The following is a 19,334-nucleotide window of genomic DNA, read 5'->3' as shown; positions in this document are numbered from 1 at the left end:
ATAAAATGGGACCTGTCTGATAAACCGTCCGACCTGTCTTTTCACGAAACGCTCCCCTGGAGTGGGTAACTAATGCCCTCTACATGTATGATGTACGCCATGCTGTTATGGTACGCCAATAATGAATATAGGCCTATTACTACACACCCATGTGTTGTGATTTCAGTCAATATCATAAACTAACTCCACACCCTTACATGTATGAAATAACTTTATACCCAGCACACAAGGCAATATTATTAACTAACCAATGATTCCCTCTTATGATATGCCACTATGAAAATTTATTATTTCTATTTGACAATGCACATGACAGCACAACATTATATGAGGCCTCCACTGTCCATCACCATAGAAGAACAATGGTTTATGGCTGCTGCTTGCTGCTTTTCCTAGGAGCTTGAGAAAGAAATTTGGCTTGATTAATTTCATACTTCATAATATGTTACTCTGCCAAAAATAACAAAGGGATTGTCATTCAAATCCATTGGCAAAACAAAAGAGGATAGAGGCCTCAAGCCATTTCTTGTAAAAAAAAATGTTTTCATAATTTGTAAAAAAAAATAATGAACAAGATGAATTATGAATATGAAAACAGCCAATTTCATAGAGGAAAAAGAAAAATATGTAGTGCTTTGCATTGTAGAACATGAACAGATCTTTGAAATGATGTACATGTACAACTTTTTTATGAGTATTTATTTATTTTTATTTTTTTGCTTTTGGATAAACTTAAGGGCCTATGGTATTGTGAAGGATGCAAAATTGAAAATGCATTTTATTGTAAAGCAGTATTTTTAGATCTTTGCAATAAAACAATGTGTGTTCATACAATTTTGAGAGGAAAATAGAATTGAATGGAACCTGCAGCGCCCCTGCTTTGAGGAGGTAATGGATGGGGAAAATAAAGATGGCCACTCTGTTTACTTAAAAGGAAAGTCCAAACTCATGTTGGTTTTAATAAAAACAAAAAAGGTGAGAGAAACAGACTGTGATTTTATCTATTTATTCATGTATTTATTTATTTATTTATTTATTCATTTACTCATTTACTTACTTGTTTCACATAATTTATTAATTTATTTACTTATCTATTTATTTGTTCATTTACTGTTATCTATCTTTATCCTCAATTATGTTTATATTATTTTTCAGCTTTTATTAGAACCACCAGGAGTTTAGTGTGAATATCATCCGTGCAATTTGCCTTAATTTTTTTTAAGTTTTAGCATTTTTTTTTGGGGGGGGGGGGTAGGAGGGGAGGAGCTTTCAATACCTTTTTCATATCTGCTTAAATATGCATTGACTTGAAACATTTTTGCTATGAATTATTTTTTTTCTTGAATTTGTGTGCCATAGTTGTGAAACCTGTGTGATTTTTAGCATTCAGAATGCACAGAAGAAATGCAATCTTAACAACTTTTTATTAAAAGTGAGATAAAAAATTGCTATTTTTAAAGTATTGCCGCGCTTCATTTTTGGTGATATAGCAGGCAAATTTAAGACATCTTCACCTTGAGGAATACCATCAGGCGGCCCCCCTTCTGATGTATTGGTTGGTGTAAGTGGTGCACCTGTTGGCAATCCTTTTATATACAAACAAATTATACAAGATGCTCAATCAACATGATTGTGCATAACAGTGTAAGATCACATAACCATTGCAATGTGCAGATTTCCATTTTTATTTCACTTTTACTTCAGATAACCATTTCTTAAAGAAACATGTAGACCTACTTTAATATACATTCTATTAAATAAGGGAAAATATGCAAAGAATATTTTTTCCAAGTGAGGACAATCTAACATCATTTTAAAAGAAGCTAAATATTCTTCAAATTACTCTCAAATGAAGAAAATAATTTTATCATAAAAAATTATACAAATTTTTTTTACAAGAAAATACCATCCACCAAGAGACTAACACAGTGTTATAATTTGTTTATTTTGAATTTTTGCTATAAAAGAAAGCAGAAAAGGTGAGATAACTATATTCTGAGAAAATAAAAAGGAGAAAAAATGACAAGGATGAGAACAAGGAGAAAGAGAAAGGGGAGGAGGATGAAAAGAAGAAAATTGAGGATGTATTATCATGACAACAAATTTCTCTAGAGAGATATGGCTTATCATCACATAATATCTAAAAGTAAGGATAAAACCAGGAATGATCCAATAAAACATTTTGTTTTTGCCAACTATGTTTTTGCATGATGAATAATCATTTTACAGATAACATGGTAAGAGATGACACTGCATGCCAAGGGGGTCACAACTGTCAAAACCAACAAATTATCACCACCCTAGAAACAGGACAGAAACAACGCTCCTCTCGTTCAACCATGGACCTACTATACATCAGCCAACTCTCTGCATCTGCCTGAATTTTGAATTATCCTGTTATTTCTGGAGTCTGTTGCAACCGAAAATATGATGTCTTACAATTATTTCATGGCATAACAGTATTTGTACTAGTATATTGGATAGACAATGAAAGAATTACAGGTTGCAAAATACCCTAAAGTGCATCCCAGAATTTATTTAGGTTACAAATATTCTGAAGTCATAAAATGAGAAAATGGGGGGAAATACCAACTTCAAGTTTAAAAAAAGCTTGGAGTCAACCACTGGCAGAAAAGGCAGCTTTTGAATGTGAATTCATAATGGGCCCTTACCAAAAAATACTCTGAGAGAAAACAAGGAAGTTTTATCTGGATCGTTCAGTCAGCTAAATACCAGGCTTGGCAAATCATGCCACTTGAAAAGAGGATTTTTTGTTGTTAATTATGACAAAGTCTTGATGCCAGTGTAAGCAAACAATTCAAACATTCCTCTTATCATTCTGAATAGCATGATATCATACAAACACCTGGCATCGAATGAGGAACTAATGTGAAAATATATTCCAAAACATTGATTTTTTATTAATCAGTCACGAAAATTTCACAATTGTTACCGGTATTTATCCAAATAAGTTGAGCAAGTAGAATCCTTTTTTTTTTAATGTCGTAACTTTGGCTCACATTGGCTTCTCAATAATTTGTGAGACCAGCAAGATTTTTAAAACAAAAACACCACCTAAATCAACCCTCAACCACCACTCCTATCAAAATTACTCCTGGAATATTTTGGATGATTAACTATCAGCAAGAATACTGAAAAATGACGAGATAGGGCCTAATTGGTACACTACAACAAGAAAATGTAATCCCTTATAAAACAAATTGCATTAAAAAGCAATGCATCTAGGCTTACACATTAAGTATTAAACAGAGGCTAATAAACAGATGATATTAAGCTGAAATACTCCAGTGAGTGGCTTCCCCCTTTAAGACCACCGATTCTTCCAATGGAGTAGGTCTAGTCACTCCTAAACCCATCTGAAATGGGCAGATCTACTCAGCTGTATCTTTGTAATACATGAAACCAGGGAAGTCCCTGATGAAACTATGCTAAACCTCTAGCCTATTATAGCTCTAACTTATTTAAATTGAAGGCATATAGCCCTACTTAAACCATATCCCATTAATCCTTCACATGTACTATGCAGTGGTAACCCTCAACATATACATGTACTGCAGAAAGAAGACTAATACCAAGCCTACTTTAGCCATCATATACTTGAATGACCTCCCCCTTTAAGACCATAGATATCCCACACATGGATGAGTGTATTCCCACAATGTATGCACAGACGAGCTATCTCTTTCACAATTAACATAATAGAGCAGTTACTGCACATTGAACCCTACAGTCCCACAAACAGCTTTTCATGTTTGCACCTCCATACTTTTCATGTTTGCACCTCCATATTTTTCATGAACTGTCCTCTCAGTCATAGCACCACACAACCCATTGGGGAACCACGGTGTCTACTGTCTCTATCTCAATTCCTATCAATAATAGTTGGCACTATTTTGGGTTATTTCCTACTTCAATCTTACTCCTCGATTGTTTCGGATGATAGCCATTTTGTTAATTCCTGTTCTGTACCAAGTTACTCAAAGCTTACATCCCCTTTGGAGCCAAAAAATATTCATTCTGCCTTAAAAAAAGAAGAGACATATGAGTGGACTGCCCTTTAGATTTATAACACTTGGTACATGCAAAGATTAATGTCATAGCTAAAGTGTGATAAATGCAGTATTACCCAACAAGATTGGTCAATTTCCGACTAGCAAAGCCACAAAAATATCATATCCTTTTTATCATTTGTGGTTTCTGGGTTATGATGGGCAGCAGCAAAACAAAATCATATGTTCACAAACCTTCAAGCCAAAGTTTAATTCTTCTTTCAATCTAGCTCAAGTGTTATACACTAGACTATGCTTTTATATGCTCTTTCGTTTTCTTTTTTTTTCACCTACAGTAGTCTCCCTTTTGCTTATAACTCATTCTAAACATTAACAAACTTCTATTTCAGACCTACACATAATATTGCAATTGCTAAATGCCATAATATGAATAACTATAAGAAGAACATAATTTATAATAAAGAAATATAAAAACAAGCAAAGTATGGGATTACACAGAAAACCAGGCCTATATCCTAAAAATTACAGGGATTTAAATAAATCAAAATAAACTGTGGATAGTGTCGACCTCGAGATCTAGATTTAATTCCTAAAGGTTTATTCATAAATCTCATCATCAAAAAACAAATTGAAATCTTTTTGTCATTAACCAATGTCAACCTTGATTCAGTTTAACTCTATGAAATAACATTGTAGTGTCCTATATTTATAGGCCCTTAAATATTGGAAAAACAACCACCACAAAGAACCCAAGTTATTATCATTCATCTTTAATAAGCCAAGCAATCGAGATTAAAATAGGATTGACCTGTAAAACTTGAAACCATTTTGTCTGAATCTGATATTTCTCTTTCTTCCGAAATCGAACAGATAGACCCAAAATAATCTTGGAAGTTTGTCAAATATGCTTTGCAAGTATAAAATTCACTGAATGAAATACAATAGTTGTCAGAAGGAAATGTTTTTTTCTGAGATACAAGACATTTTTCTATCCAGATGAAACTGAAATATATTTTTAAAAGGAAGACAAGTCCTCCCTGATGAACTGGTAAAGAAACACAGTGCTTCGATATAAGATCACAAACAAATGATATATATATAGGCCTATAGTGTAACCATGTAGGATAACCATGTAACCATGTAACCGGGCGTTGTGGCGTGCGCCTGTAATCCAAGCTATGTGGGGAAGTTACAAATTGATGCAGAGGTTCGAGCCCTGGTCACGTCTTTCGGATGGTGACGTCAAAGGTCGGTCCCAGACAGAAATAATCATATCTGATTGATACACGTCTGACAAAACTAATATCCCTTTCATAAACCCACCCTCCAATTAGCCGCCTAAGAGTAATGCGGACAATTCATTAAAATTGCGTTCACAAACTCCGAAAATAATCTGCACTATTTTTACGAGCGCCCGTCCTGAAAAAGACGGATAATCGTCATGACAACTGCACACGCCCCCTCCGATGCGGTTGTGTTGGAAAAGGATGACCTTGTGACCGCACCATGTCAATTATCCGCATTATTTGGAAATGCGTTCATAAAGTCAAAATCTGGTCCCGATGCCGCTATTGTGCGGATAATTGCAGCATCAAAATAATGCGGATTATAACTCTGGTCCTCCTCAGATTTTTCGACCAAATTATTGTGCTATTAGCCGCATAATTGGGTTTATGAAAGGGGTATTAAATACACACACACCATGTAGGATAGAAGCTTGGTGTAATATACAAATACAGAACATTAAAGAGAGAGGGGAGGGGGCAAGCCAGTCATCAATGTTACATATAATGTTCCCTGTAAATAATATGGGGAAAATATGACCATATTCAATCCTGCCACTTAATGTCAAAGACTGTACAGTAAGTCAGATTTAATACTGCATACAAATACTGTATTAATCAACAATTCTATGAAATGGAAATTTCATTCAAGAAGAATATTGAAGACATTTCCAAGATTTTGTTATGAATGCATGACACACTTGTAATAAATAGCATGTTTTCTAGTTGATACATTGAATTTTGTTACTCATCCTAAATATCTTTAGTGCATGGTCATTTCCTTGATGATCAGATATAGGCCTACATAAAAAAAACTATGCCATTACTATGCACTTCCCTCTATACTCTACAATGTATATCCTGGTTTTACCATTCACTGCTTTGATTGTTTGCATTATGACATCACAATAGGTAACACCCTACAATGATTACATGGTCTAGTCTTGCTTACTCATTTTGGTTAGCACAGGCTTCTATTGTGTAGGTGTTCTTGGAAGTAATGCAATAGGAATGCACTGATTTATTAAAAATAAATAGGTACTAGAGTAGGTCCATGCATAGGCACACAAATAGTATTGAGGCCTGTTTTGCAAGTGCCAAAGCAAATTATCCAGAAATACAAGTTAAAACATCAAATAAAAGTTTATATTTCATTGTAAAAAATAACACATTTGTAGGACTATGAGAAACAACGACATGAATTGAAATTACAAACATAATTACAATAAATAAATAGGCCTATATACTAACAAAAACAATAAAAAATATAGGCCAGTAGTAGATGCTTGTACTACATAATTCGTAAAAAAAAAATCTATATATATATAAATAACAATCCTAACTACAGAAACTTTTGCAGGGATTCTGCCCATATTGAAGAGATACTTCCGACCTTACAGCAAACTACAAGAACTTTGTGATGCTAAGATATAGCATGGAGGTAGCCTCCATGGATATAGTAAAAAAGGAATGGGGCCAGACTGGACTAGCATTCATGCTATTTTCTGGTTCCTATTATCCTTGCTTTTCTATGTATTCATAACTGATTTGCTGTAAACTTGTAAATTGTTTTTATCATTGCATTGGATAATAAATAAATAAATGAATAACTAAATAAATAAATAAATTCATTAATTCATTCAATATGCATCAAAAGTTGTGTTGTACACTTGTACAAAACGGTGTGAGTGTGGATTATTGGGTATTACAAGACTAAAAAAGCTCTCCTATACAATGTCCATGTACTTTCCAAATTGGGTATGAATGTAGGCCTATAGTAAAGCTTATTGGTAGTTAGAGGGCTAATGTTGACACCCAAAAGAAGGAACTATTCCACTTCCTGTCCCCCTTTTGGGGTGAATTGTAAAGAGGAAAAACAACAAATTTGTAATCTCTGCTAAGCTCCACTACTCCTCCTAACCTTGAAATATCTGTGTCATTTTAGAACTCAGCCAAGTTTGTCCCCAACATAAATAATAATAATATGTACTGGAGTTAATTATCTTCTGTAGTGTTGTTCGATTACTGAAGAATTATTATCAGATTAGTGTAAACATGAGATTGTTTATGTTTCGGCATTATTAATCATATGAAACAGTTATAAAGAAAGGATATTATTAACTACAATCATTGGTCACTTATATCTGTACTAATGGCATACTAAGATCACAATTCAAATGGATAACATGCTTGTTTGTGATAACTGGGGGCCGTTTCATAAAGCTGTTCGTAAGTTAAGAGCGACTTTAAGAACAACTGGTGATCCTTTCCTACGCACAAAACCATCGCTAATGAATATACCATTTATCAAAAGAAAGGATCACCAGTCGTTCTTAAAGTCGCTCTTAACTTACGAACAGCTTTATGAAACACCCACCTGGAAACTTTAAAAACCATAGGTGATTGTGAATGTGGTTTTACTTAGAACTTAAATCATAAACAAAGGACATTACTCAAACACAGGTCAAAGCCTGTAGGATATTTCATCATTTAAAATGAATTGGAATGAGAATATCATTACCTATATGTAGGGTGAATTATACCACAACATTCACCAAACTTGAATTATAGACTTGTACAGGAACATGAAACCAAGGTAACTGGGTAGGCCCTATATTAAAATATCTCCAATATTCACTTTCAAAGTCCATATCGATTTCAAAGAAATCATTATCATAATCATTATCTGATTATGAAATACTCTCTGACACTACTTTCACACAATCAATAGTCCTTAGCCTGTTAAGTACCACTTCCCTAAAATCTATCAAAACTACTTTGAAACTTTACAAACACTAAAAATACAGTGTATATTTCCTGGGGAAAAAATGGAAAACAAACTCCTAGGTTATCTTACAAATTTAATGTAAAAACAAGGAACTAAACTAAATTCTTTGCTGCTCCCATCTTAAAATTACAAAAGCCAACCCAGTTAATTTGTTCCCATCCAGAGACACATACATGAAGCTGTAAACAAAAATGTTGACCTCACCAAAATCAATGTCTACAGTCATCATTTTTCATCAAATTGATCAACATTTCTAATATTGTAAATTTCCAAAGATTACAAGTAAAGGTAAAGTTTGTAAGCATAGATTACAAGTATAAAGGTAAAATTTGTAAGTACTAAAAAGCCATTGTACTTGTATGTCTGACAAACAATACTACTGGTACTTTCATCCCTGAAAATAGATGAGTATGCTTATCGGATGTAAAATATGTCCCCCAGTCGACAAATGACAGAATACTAGCATAAGACAACTGTACTTTTAAAATAACATAAATACTACATTTCTAATTAGTGTAAAAAAATATAATTGAAAGAAGAAATTAAACAAACTTGAAGTCTTGAACAATGAGTCAGTTGACAAAAAGTGTGCACAAAAACAGTGTGGGAGAAATTCATTTTGAATACCCAACCCAAACATGATAATGCCATATAAAGCTCAATGGCCCCTCTCTCTTCCCACATACACACTCCCCAATCTTTATGAATGAAATGAGAGGAGGCGGAGTAGGATGAATGTCTTATCCCTGCACTTGACCTCCGAGGATTGACCTCAGGGTCAGGACAAGATGTTTTCCCATGGGCCCTCACTGAGTCTATTAATAGCACCGACAAGGTTCAGGTAGTCTATTGACACAGACTCGAATTTGACACTTTACTCAAGTTATGCCATGTCTGGGGTTGAGACTAGACTTCTAAACCTCTATCTGTGTCAAGTAAGAGCAACCATAGGTCATGTACATGAGAGAAACTAGCCTCCTAGTTCAGACTCCAATAATAAAAGCACACTAAGTGCAAACCAATGGTGCATGTATGTGTCTGCACTATAAACTAGGCTACTTTTACTACGGCTCTGGTGCTATATGGGAATGTGTAACATGATTATTCATCGTGGGAAATATGATCACTGATTTATAATAATATTGCGGTTGGTTAGACCTGGAAAAGGATAAAATCTCTTTACCAATGGAATATGTTTATAATCTTAAAAGGCTCTAAATTTGTATAAAACCAACGACATCCTGCTGCTTACTGGGAAAAAGAAATACTTTCTATTCTCAATATTCATTTATTTCTTTATTTGAACAGACTTTTTTTTAAATCAAAGGTGGCACTCAACAGTACATGCGTGGCTTCCATAATCACAGCAATAGATAGAGGACTACATGTACATGTATTTCATACAATATTACCACCAAATTAGAGTTCAATATTATGACAACTTATGGAACTTAAAAGATGACTGGCATAAAAGTGATTGACAATAGTCTCAAATTTCTCTGAATTTAATGAAAATATGCAAGTGAGATATCCGCTGATATTCGTCTCAGGTTTCCTGCTGACTTTTAGTAATATCATATTAATCATTCTCTAAATATCACATTGTTCGTCAGATATGCTCTGGTCATTTGATCCTTCCCACCCTTATCTAACAAGAAAATCTAAAGATATCAGACCTTTGCTCAATTCTACCGATTTTCATCCAATTCGAATTCTAAATAACTGTCAAAAACAAATTCAGACTAATTGACTGTATATAAGGACCTGCTGAAGTACATGTATTACAGGTTTGCCGATTGTTGTACTTTAATCAATAAATCAATACATTTTGAGCTTTGACTAATCCATGTAGCTAAACCTTGTAGGGTTATTAATTGGTCTACAGTTAAGGCCTGGATTACAATGAGATTAAATAGGAATTCACTGAAATGCCCTATAATATGATAACTGACAACGATCTAGAATGGAGGAAGTACATGTATATCACTACCTTCATTTGAAAGCAATGATCATAAACCTGGCCCCAAATCACCCAGAATTCTTCTCATATGAAAAAAACTTGACAGGAAAAATATTTTTCAGGCCATACAAGAGCTTTGTCTTGAATTTCACATATCTATGGTAATGAAATAGATGAAAAGAGATCAAGCTTGGTTGTATGTAGGTCATGTTTAGGCCAACATATAGTGATTTGAAAATAAAATCTTAACATCTACAGCCACAATTGTCTGAGAAAATGTTGCCTATCTTCAAAGTTTCTAATGAATATTTTTAATCCAGTGAGATTTGGTGGAGACATTGGATAAAGGAAGTAGTCTCCTTGTAAGACAAGGACATCAGTGTTTCTTGGAGTCATGCCCTCTCAAATACTGCAATTACCCCCAGAACAAAGATATGATTCATTCTGAAAATAACCTCAGAAACATAAACCACGGTTCGCTTTGGCCTGTGGGTGTAGAAAATATATGTGTATAACTGGGGGGGGGGGGGGGTCAGGGAGGCAAGACCCCTCCCTGAATAAGAACAGGGGTGGGGGAACTGACAAGAGTGGACAGGGAAGTTCATGTAGAGGGGAGGAGATGCATGCTATTAGGACAGAAGGCACAATCTTGTGATCAAATATCAATCATTATAACAGCAATGAATGGGAGTAAAGTCAAAAGTACATTTTGGGCTAACATACAATGTATGTCTAGCCTGTATGAAAAGTGTAAATAGTGTTAATGATAAAATCATTATTATAATGGAATGATTGATAATTGAACAGGCGTAACCAGTCAAAGAGTAAAATCCAACCATAAATGCGATAAATTGAGCACGTAGTTCCTCTTTTAAAGATAATTTAAGTTGGATTTCATGGGTTTTATGTACAATACAATGGTTTGGGAGACAAGAAGGGGATATTGCATTACAGAATTATGACTGCCATTAAAAACAAGATATCACATGAACGCCCATGCAGAGTCAACTCAAAAAGCATGTGTTTATTACAAGTACATCCTTTATACCAACATGAAGGCCTAATATAAACAATTTCTAAGATCAGGAACAAGTTCCTGTTCATACCCTACGGACTGGAATGGGGAGGGGAAATATAATAGGAGCAATACATCTAGTACAAATATTCTGAAATAATTAAATAATTATGCCACATGGATTATACTCTGGTTTGGTAAAACTTTTCTGTATTATTTAATTCTGAAATAGTTAAATATTTATGCGACATGAATAATACTGTGGTTTGGTATAACTATTCTTTTCTTTGTGAATACAGGAGTAGTGGGAATGGAAAGACCAAGCAAGTTTGCTTTCTCAATCAAATTTCTATAAATCTAGTCACTTTTTATATGATCCCACAATTCCTTTATCTTCTTCTTCTTCTTCAACCTACACTGACTGCCTCCTTCAATCCTGAAGATTCTTGCAGTATTGTAGTACCGGCAGGTGCAATACACCGGGTGAACACCCTACTCTTTGACGAATAGTGTATTGGTTTTAACGTGCATAGGTTGCGACTCTCCTATACACGGGACCAACATTTGCGTCCTTTCCGATGGACGGAGTGTTTTCCAACTGCATTCACACCTGCACTGAGTACAGTGGTGAGGCACGCTAACACACAACGCTATAGCATCAGATTTTTTGTTAGACGCGTTATCCATGTACAGGGAAGGGAATACAAGTAGAAGTTAGACGACCCCTCCCTCCCCACCACCATCACACCACATCCACTTATAAAACAAATCTCTCTTCTCAAATTATCAAATTATATGACAGTTGATTTGGTATCATCTCAAAATGGAATACAGCCCTAATATAGACATACAAACTAATTTGTAAATGATTTACTGCATTTAGTTCCTGGTGTATTTTTTACTATTGTCAACCCCTTTCATGGTGTTGTATTACCCCTTCTTTTGTGATCAACTCCCACACAGGGCCAACAATAGTCTCAATCTTCAGACACAATTCAAGGATAGGCCTACAATTAAATTACCATGAAAAGTTAATCTTAATGACTTTAAAATATAACCACCTAAAAAAAGTAAAGCCATGATGCAAGACTAATTACTTAGCAGTGAAAGGTAAATGATTAGCATAAAATGAGGATATTTCATAATTGATATAAAGAGGATGTGTCCCTAGGCTATACATGTAGAGTACATTAGTACTCATTAGTAGGCATATGTTTATGCAGACTTTTTAAAACCAAAATGTAGGTCTATAAATCACAAATGAGATAAATGAAATTTAAAGTCTGTTTTGTTTGTCATTATACCGTAGTCTGTTATATAAAGTAACTTTCACAGCTTTAAAAAGGTCTTCTAATAAACATATATTCCAGTGGGCAGTGATTTATTGCAAGAGTAAAAATACATGTAAGTCACGTGCTAAAGAAATAGTTTTGGTTCTATTGCTAATAAAACTCATAGTCATTTCATACAAAATGCAAAATGAACTGTAAAGATAATACATTACAATGGTCCCCCCCCCCCTAATGATCAAGTACCGGTAACGAAAACGTATCCAGCTTTACTTTTGGTCTAATGACCTAATCATTGCTAAAACAAGAGCCCAAAAAGAGCTCAACAGGTCTTCGTACCAAGACTACACCCATGAATTCCAGCAGGGTTTTTACCACATGCCTCAATGCTTGTATTATGACTGTGTGTGAGTCAGAAACTTTGTGTGTATATTGTTCATGCATATGTGTGTGCATGCTGTCAGAACTACATGTGGAGTATTGAGAGCCGACGCCCACCCATTACAATACATGTACCACTACTCAATGATGAATTACCGTTGAGCGGCAATCTAATCTTTGCACCTAATAATACAGTAGTTAAGCAGCATAACTTGTTATTATGATAAGGGTAGACAATAATACACTTTACAATTGTGAATATGTTTACAGGGAAATATAATGATTGTCAAGTAAATTATTATCTACAGGAATAACAGCTAGGCTTTACAAGTACTAGATGCGGAAAGACCCTTATTTTCCAAGAAATAATGCTTCTTGTATAGGCCTGCCAATTGGTAGACACTACGCTCATATACAGAAATTTAAAATAATGGAAAACTTTTAGGCAAAAAGATAATATACTACTACTAGATACATGTATCACCATTTGTTTCTAGCACAGTATTATTAGTTTAAAAAAAGGGGGAAATATGCACTGCAAACTTACAAGAAATCTGACAATTCTTCATACCGAATGATTGTCGATCAACAAGTATTTATTCCCACATTATTTAAAATGAGATGGATCATTAGAATAGCATATAAAAGTCTTCATAATTTAATTGAAAATAAATAATGAAAAGGCATGCCAAGTTATAAAACACTGAAAGTATGGACCATACATCCATGGCAAGGGGAAAACAAGACTGGGGAATCCCCACATGTCACAAGTGATGACATCACACCAGACTGAGTGCTCAAGACATTCTCATTCAGACAGGAAATAGTGAGAGAGGGAGAGAGCAAGAATGGTTTGGGGTCAACAAAAATTCCTAATTCCTATTCTGTTAATGACCAAGCCTACATTTATAAAATCATACATGTTAAATTGTTCGGCGACTTGAGCATTACTTGGAGTTGATATGTGCACATTAGATGCGTGGTTATCAATTACAAGTAAATTATAATCACACATATACATGTATAGAAGCTATGATAATTATATTTCATGCATAGTATGTAGGCCTTAATTTGATATAGACGGTCAGTCTTTTCCTTCCATTTTTCGTACAGATACACATTAAGACATCCATATTTAGGACTATATTCAAGTACACCTGTATGAATGTAAACATAAATCCATATTATAATGTGCATGCATTGCAGCTTGTAGGCTGAAAGCGATTATTATTTGTTGTTTTTATCTTCAGAGATGTGAACAACATGGGAACCCCCACGAGTTCAAGTCCTCGACAATAGTGTAAACATATAGCATGTTCAATTTACATTGTATGTCTTATAAGCAATGACTTGTTTTACATTTTAGAGATCTATGGAAAACCATAAAACAATCACCCATCAAATAAAAAAGTCAAATGAAATGTTCACTCATCAAATACATACTCAATTGCAAAACATTTTAATCAACGATGTAATTTGGAGCCTAAATTTATGATAAAGATGATATCAGTTTGGGTGATCTATGGATAGACAATTAAAGTCATCTTCTTTAACATTGGCTTAGCAAAAGCCTGCATGATGATAATGAGTTGCACTTGGTAGCAACAGTTAACACAATACAGATCAAAGATCGGTTCCGGATTTCTGATACTATTAGGCATACATGTACTATTTTAGTAAGTGGAGTCGATTTCACAACATGTACTGTGTAATAACAAAGAAGGGTGGATGGGACTGCTATATTACATCTTTATGTACCTTGACAATGAATTTTCCTGGGGGATTATTTATTACTATTGAATGGTAGTAAACATCATGAGTCATGTACTACTAGGACAGGACACACCCATCCCCCCTTATGATAAAAGATAACAGAGGGTTTAATGTTCAGTTTCAGATTCCATTATCAAAATCACATGGCAGATGTTCAGACTATTCTGATAATATAAATCATGAATAAATAAAATGACATCCTTCCACATGGATATATTTTGGTTTCATATATTCTATTATTGAAGTTACATGTATGTAGCTGGCTCCCAAAAATGCATGTTTATTTTGAACTTGCGTCTGTCTCTATCTATCAAAATGCCGATTATGAAATGTACATAATGTAAAAAAATGTTGACAAGATAAATATTTCAACATTAGATGATGCAGAACGACATCATGATCTAAAGTTGAATACATGTTTATCTTGTCTTTGTCATCTTTTTTTATTTCATTTTTTTAAACATAATATTGGGATTCAGTATCAGTTTAAAATATACATCTTTTAAGAACAGCTCTATAAAGTCACAAATGACCAATGGAATTTCCAGGTCATAGTGACTATTTGGAGTTAAGTACTAATCCCCTAAAATCCTCATTGTATTGTTGCATTAGTCCCTCCCAAATTACTTTCAGTCAGTAAAATGAAATACAAAAGGAGCCTTATTTCCTCAATAAAAAGAAGCCTTCAGCTTTAGGTCTGCATGTGCTTTCTACAACTCATGTCTTGGCCTAACTACAAGTACGTTTCTTGCAAATATGTATAGGCCTACATGTTTATTAATTACAAAAGATATTTAAGAGTGCAGGTAAAATCATTTCAATTCTTACTACTCAAATACTTTACTGCGCTTTAATCTAGTAGGACCTGAAAAGCTTTATATTAATTTATAAAGCCAATGTGAAAGTTTTAAAGTACAAAATGCTAAGTTTATGCCTATATTCAAACCAACATTGTGAATCGGTACACTCCTATCCTTATGGGTATTAGTATTGTACACTGACCAATCATGTAAATAGGTTAGATGTTTCTTTCAAATGAATCTTAAAGGTACTATAAGCCCTAACTTTATTTCATAGGGAGGAAAAAGACACTGAACAAAACTATAGATGAGTCTATTTCCTTGCTAAAAGATTTGACCTATATTGTGGTCAGAAGGTCAGTGCTATGGACTACTTGGACTTGTCGAACACAGTAATTAAATTGAGGAGGGTGGGGGAAATAATTCATTATAACACCTGGTAATATCATTTACAGTGTCAGGGAATAGACTATGGTAATTGGGTGAGGAGTGATGGGCTACTTCATAGCAGGGATCTAGGGCGCAGTCAATAGAATTTCTTCAGATAAAATAAAAACATGAATCACCAACCAAAACGCAAACTGAAACAAAGTTACGTTTTTCAGGAGAGCATTCAGTTGTCTAGATTTTTACGAATAAAATTGGATTTGCATTGTATGATCACCCGCATTAAAAGACTAAACCATACAGGCTACGCTCCTTTTAAAATCTATGATATCATTTCTGCGGTATTCTATTATTACCAGTACCAAGTGTGATTACATGAACATGTATGTATGCTACATGTATTTGAATGATGTGCTGACCGGGCTTGTCCCTTAAATTGTTGGTGAACGAAGCAGCAAGCAAGAGGCCACCAGGCCTCATCTGGCACAGTTGAGAACACCAATAGTTGATGCAATTGAATGTATATAATTCTACACTTTTTTGTTACTTAACATTTATATTTATATTTTATTTCTGACAATTGTAAGCACTGTGATACTTTTTGTGTATAGCGCAGATAAATAACCATTATTATTATTATTTAGTGTTCTTGAACTTGTCATCACTGAATACATATGAAATGTAGATTTAGCCTAATGATCCCTGCATACCTTTCATTTACTAATTAGCTCCACATAGCAGTTCACCATTGACCTAGAGCTACAAATCATCTCTCTACTTGAGCAACATAAACCTCAATCTCAAAGTTCTGCGACACTGTCTCCCATGGCTGTCTCAAAACTATGATTTACATGTACATATCACTTCAGAGAATTTTATACAGGGAGGGGGTGGGCTGCTGCTCTGAAGACATTTTAAACAACTGTAATAGGCCTATGCCTATATGTTGGCCTGCTCTATAAAATATCTTATTTGTAAATTTCACTTTGATGAGTTGATTTCAGATTAGAATGATAAAGGCTACTGAATTAAATATTTCAGGACTGAACAATTTTGTGTGTGTGCTACAGAACCTACTCTCTATACACTGCAAAAACTCAGGTGTTGATTTAACACCAGGCCGGAATCTATATATGTCCACACCGGAGAAGTGTTAAACAACACCAGTTTCATTTTGGTCTAACACCAGAAAGGTGTTTATACAACACTAATTAGTATCGGAACAGCATCGATCGGTTTCATTCCAAACTGGTGTTGTTTTAATACTTCTCTGGTGTGGACATAGATTCTGGGCTGGTGTTAAATCAACACTGGAGTCTTTGCAGTGTACATGGCACAAATAGAATTTTTACATTCTATTTTATGATCACCATTGTCATTTCATTCTTTTTTATGCTTTTGACAATTATTCTTCTGGTCTAATTTCCAGCATACAATGAACAAAGGCCAGACTGTTTCAGCTCACTGCACATGTCTCTCAAAGAAATGAAAATATAGGTCTAAAGCAAGCCTCAAATTTGTAATATGACTTGGGTCCGATTGTGAGAACCATTGTTTATCTAGTGATTCAGCCTTATTTCATTTTTATTTTCAAAGATCTGTACCACAGATTTATTAACCTATTGATTTGTTTAAATCAAATATTTTCAGCATATTAGAAAGATTGTGTTTATACACAAAAACAATACACCCAACTATCAATATGAGCTGTATTGAAATAAAGCTTAGGTATGCTACAACTACAAGTACAAAAATCATCATGTCTCTGCCCCTTCCCCAAAAGGGGGAGGGGGTAAAACAGTTAATCAAAGTGAACAAAATTTACAGCAACTCTGCAACTGTGCAATGTAAAAGACAATGAAATGTTAACCACAAAATATGTAAATTCTAAACAAGAAAACGCAAGTATCAATTTACATCAAAGAACTGAACTGCAGTGCTAAACAGGGGTAAAGGAATAAAGGAAATCAACTAAACACTATTCAACTCGACTTCAGGAAATGTCCTTGAAATTTTGTTTTCCTCAACTTACAAATCCTGTCAATATTGACTGTGTACAATAGTGTGACAGTCCAATTATTTGATTCACAATGAACCAAACTATATGATTTTTATATTGTGGTAGACCTAGCAATATAGGCCTATGGGCCTATGCGTTGCCCTTTACTGTCTAGAAGATGCAGCTACCTTATAGGCCCAGTGCAGGGCTCAACATTAGCAGTGGCCCAGAGCAAACTAAATTGAGAGTTGGGCCACCAATATTCTGTGAAAGCCTACACTTAGTTTTACTAAATTGTAATGTGTTCTATTGTTTTAGGGCCAGCAAATTTGCTTTGCGGGCCACCAAAAATATAAAATTGATGATTGTTGTGGACCGATCGGGCCACCAAGGAAAAAAGTTAGTGTGGAGCCTTGCCTAGTGTTTGTCAGATTGATATTTTGGGGGACAGATACATATTGAAATTCAAATTTTATCAATCTTATACTAGTATTCAAGCCTAACAACAAAAAAATTGCTAATCTACATTCATTTGAGACATTATTTAGTCCGAACTTTCACACTCAACAGTGACATAGTTACCCTGACAATGCCACTCAGGTCAAAGGTTACACTAATCTAACAATAAAATGATCACAACTTCTGCTAATTAGAGAATAAGAGAGATTTGTTCAGGGAAATTCAAGAAAAGATGAAGAAGCATCAAGGTTAATGTTAAAGAAACATTAAGCATCTCAAGGGTGATAAATAGGGAAGAAATGGAAAAGCATTAATGTGAATGAAATACAAAAAGACACAAAAGTTAGATAATCGACCAACATTAGTATTTCGAAAAAAACAAAACAACTTCCATCCATCGGAGGAAGTTTCACTTTGGTTTAACATCAGCTGCCGTTGCTGCGACAGCTACTCTTAGAGACTTAGCAAAAGCGGCATCTATATTTTAGCTCTTGTAAGCAGGCGAGACAAAAATTGAACTGAGAAAGTCTGACTAAAATATGTTTCATTTTCTTGTCACTGCCCTCTATATTGGTATTGGAAAAGTCAAAGTTTTCGCGAAATCATTAAGCTATCTGCTAGCTAGCCATACGCTAGTCACTAGCAAGCCGCTAACTAGTGACTAGATAGTGGCATGCTTGAAATTTCCACGAGGATTTTTATACCTGAAGGTGCCCTCAAAATCATCAAAAATTGCTCAATTATCTATAAATTTCTGTCAGCTGTAGCAAGATGGAAAGATATAATAAACAAGAAAAGTCATTGCTGAGTAAACATCGTATTTCTACAGGAGGCCTACTAAGAACATAAAGAATGAAATTCAAAAGAACATGTTAATATTCCAAGGTGTATGCTGTCTACCAGAAAAAAAGAGGATATATAAGAAAGTTTACATTTCCTGTCAAAGAAATAGCTTTCTGTGAATTGAAAAAAAAATCATTATTAGTAAAGCTGTGAGGGAGTGAGATGTTCAACTTTTATCCTAGCCTTGCTTTCAGGTAAATAATCATCGAGTTTTGTTACAAAAATTAGAATAAATGTATCACTAATGCATGACTATCCATTACAGTACCCAACATTATTTCATAGTAATATATTCTTTCAACAATATTTATATGATTGAACCGTCT

At 34.4% G+C, this 19,334-nt stretch overlaps 1 protein-coding gene across 1 annotated transcript in view; it reads right to left on the bottom strand.

Annotated features, from left to right (window-relative positions):
- Positions 1-3,377, bottom strand: part of LOC129267299 (uncharacterized) — a 47,326-nt gene extending 43,949 nt beyond the window's left edge. The window contains exons 1-2 of the mRNA XM_064103254.1: positions 3,305-3,377; positions 1,515-1,586 (exon numbers count right to left, since the gene is read on the bottom strand). Coding sequence (XP_063959324.1) covers positions 1,515-1,586; positions 3,305-3,377 — 145 coding nt within the window. The remainder of the gene's footprint in view (positions 1-1,514; positions 1,587-3,304) is intronic.
- Between the last annotated feature and the right edge of the window lie 15,957 nt (positions 3,378-19,334).

Source organism: Lytechinus pictus, chromosome 8 (assembly GCF_037042905.1).
Source record: "Lytechinus pictus isolate F3 Inbred chromosome 8, Lp3.0, whole genome shotgun sequence".
Classification (NCBI taxonomy): Eukaryota; Metazoa; Echinodermata; class Echinoidea; order Temnopleuroida; family Toxopneustidae; genus Lytechinus; species Lytechinus pictus.
The sequence above is the reverse complement of the archived record's forward strand: the minus strand, read 5'-3'. Positions and strand labels throughout refer to the sequence as shown.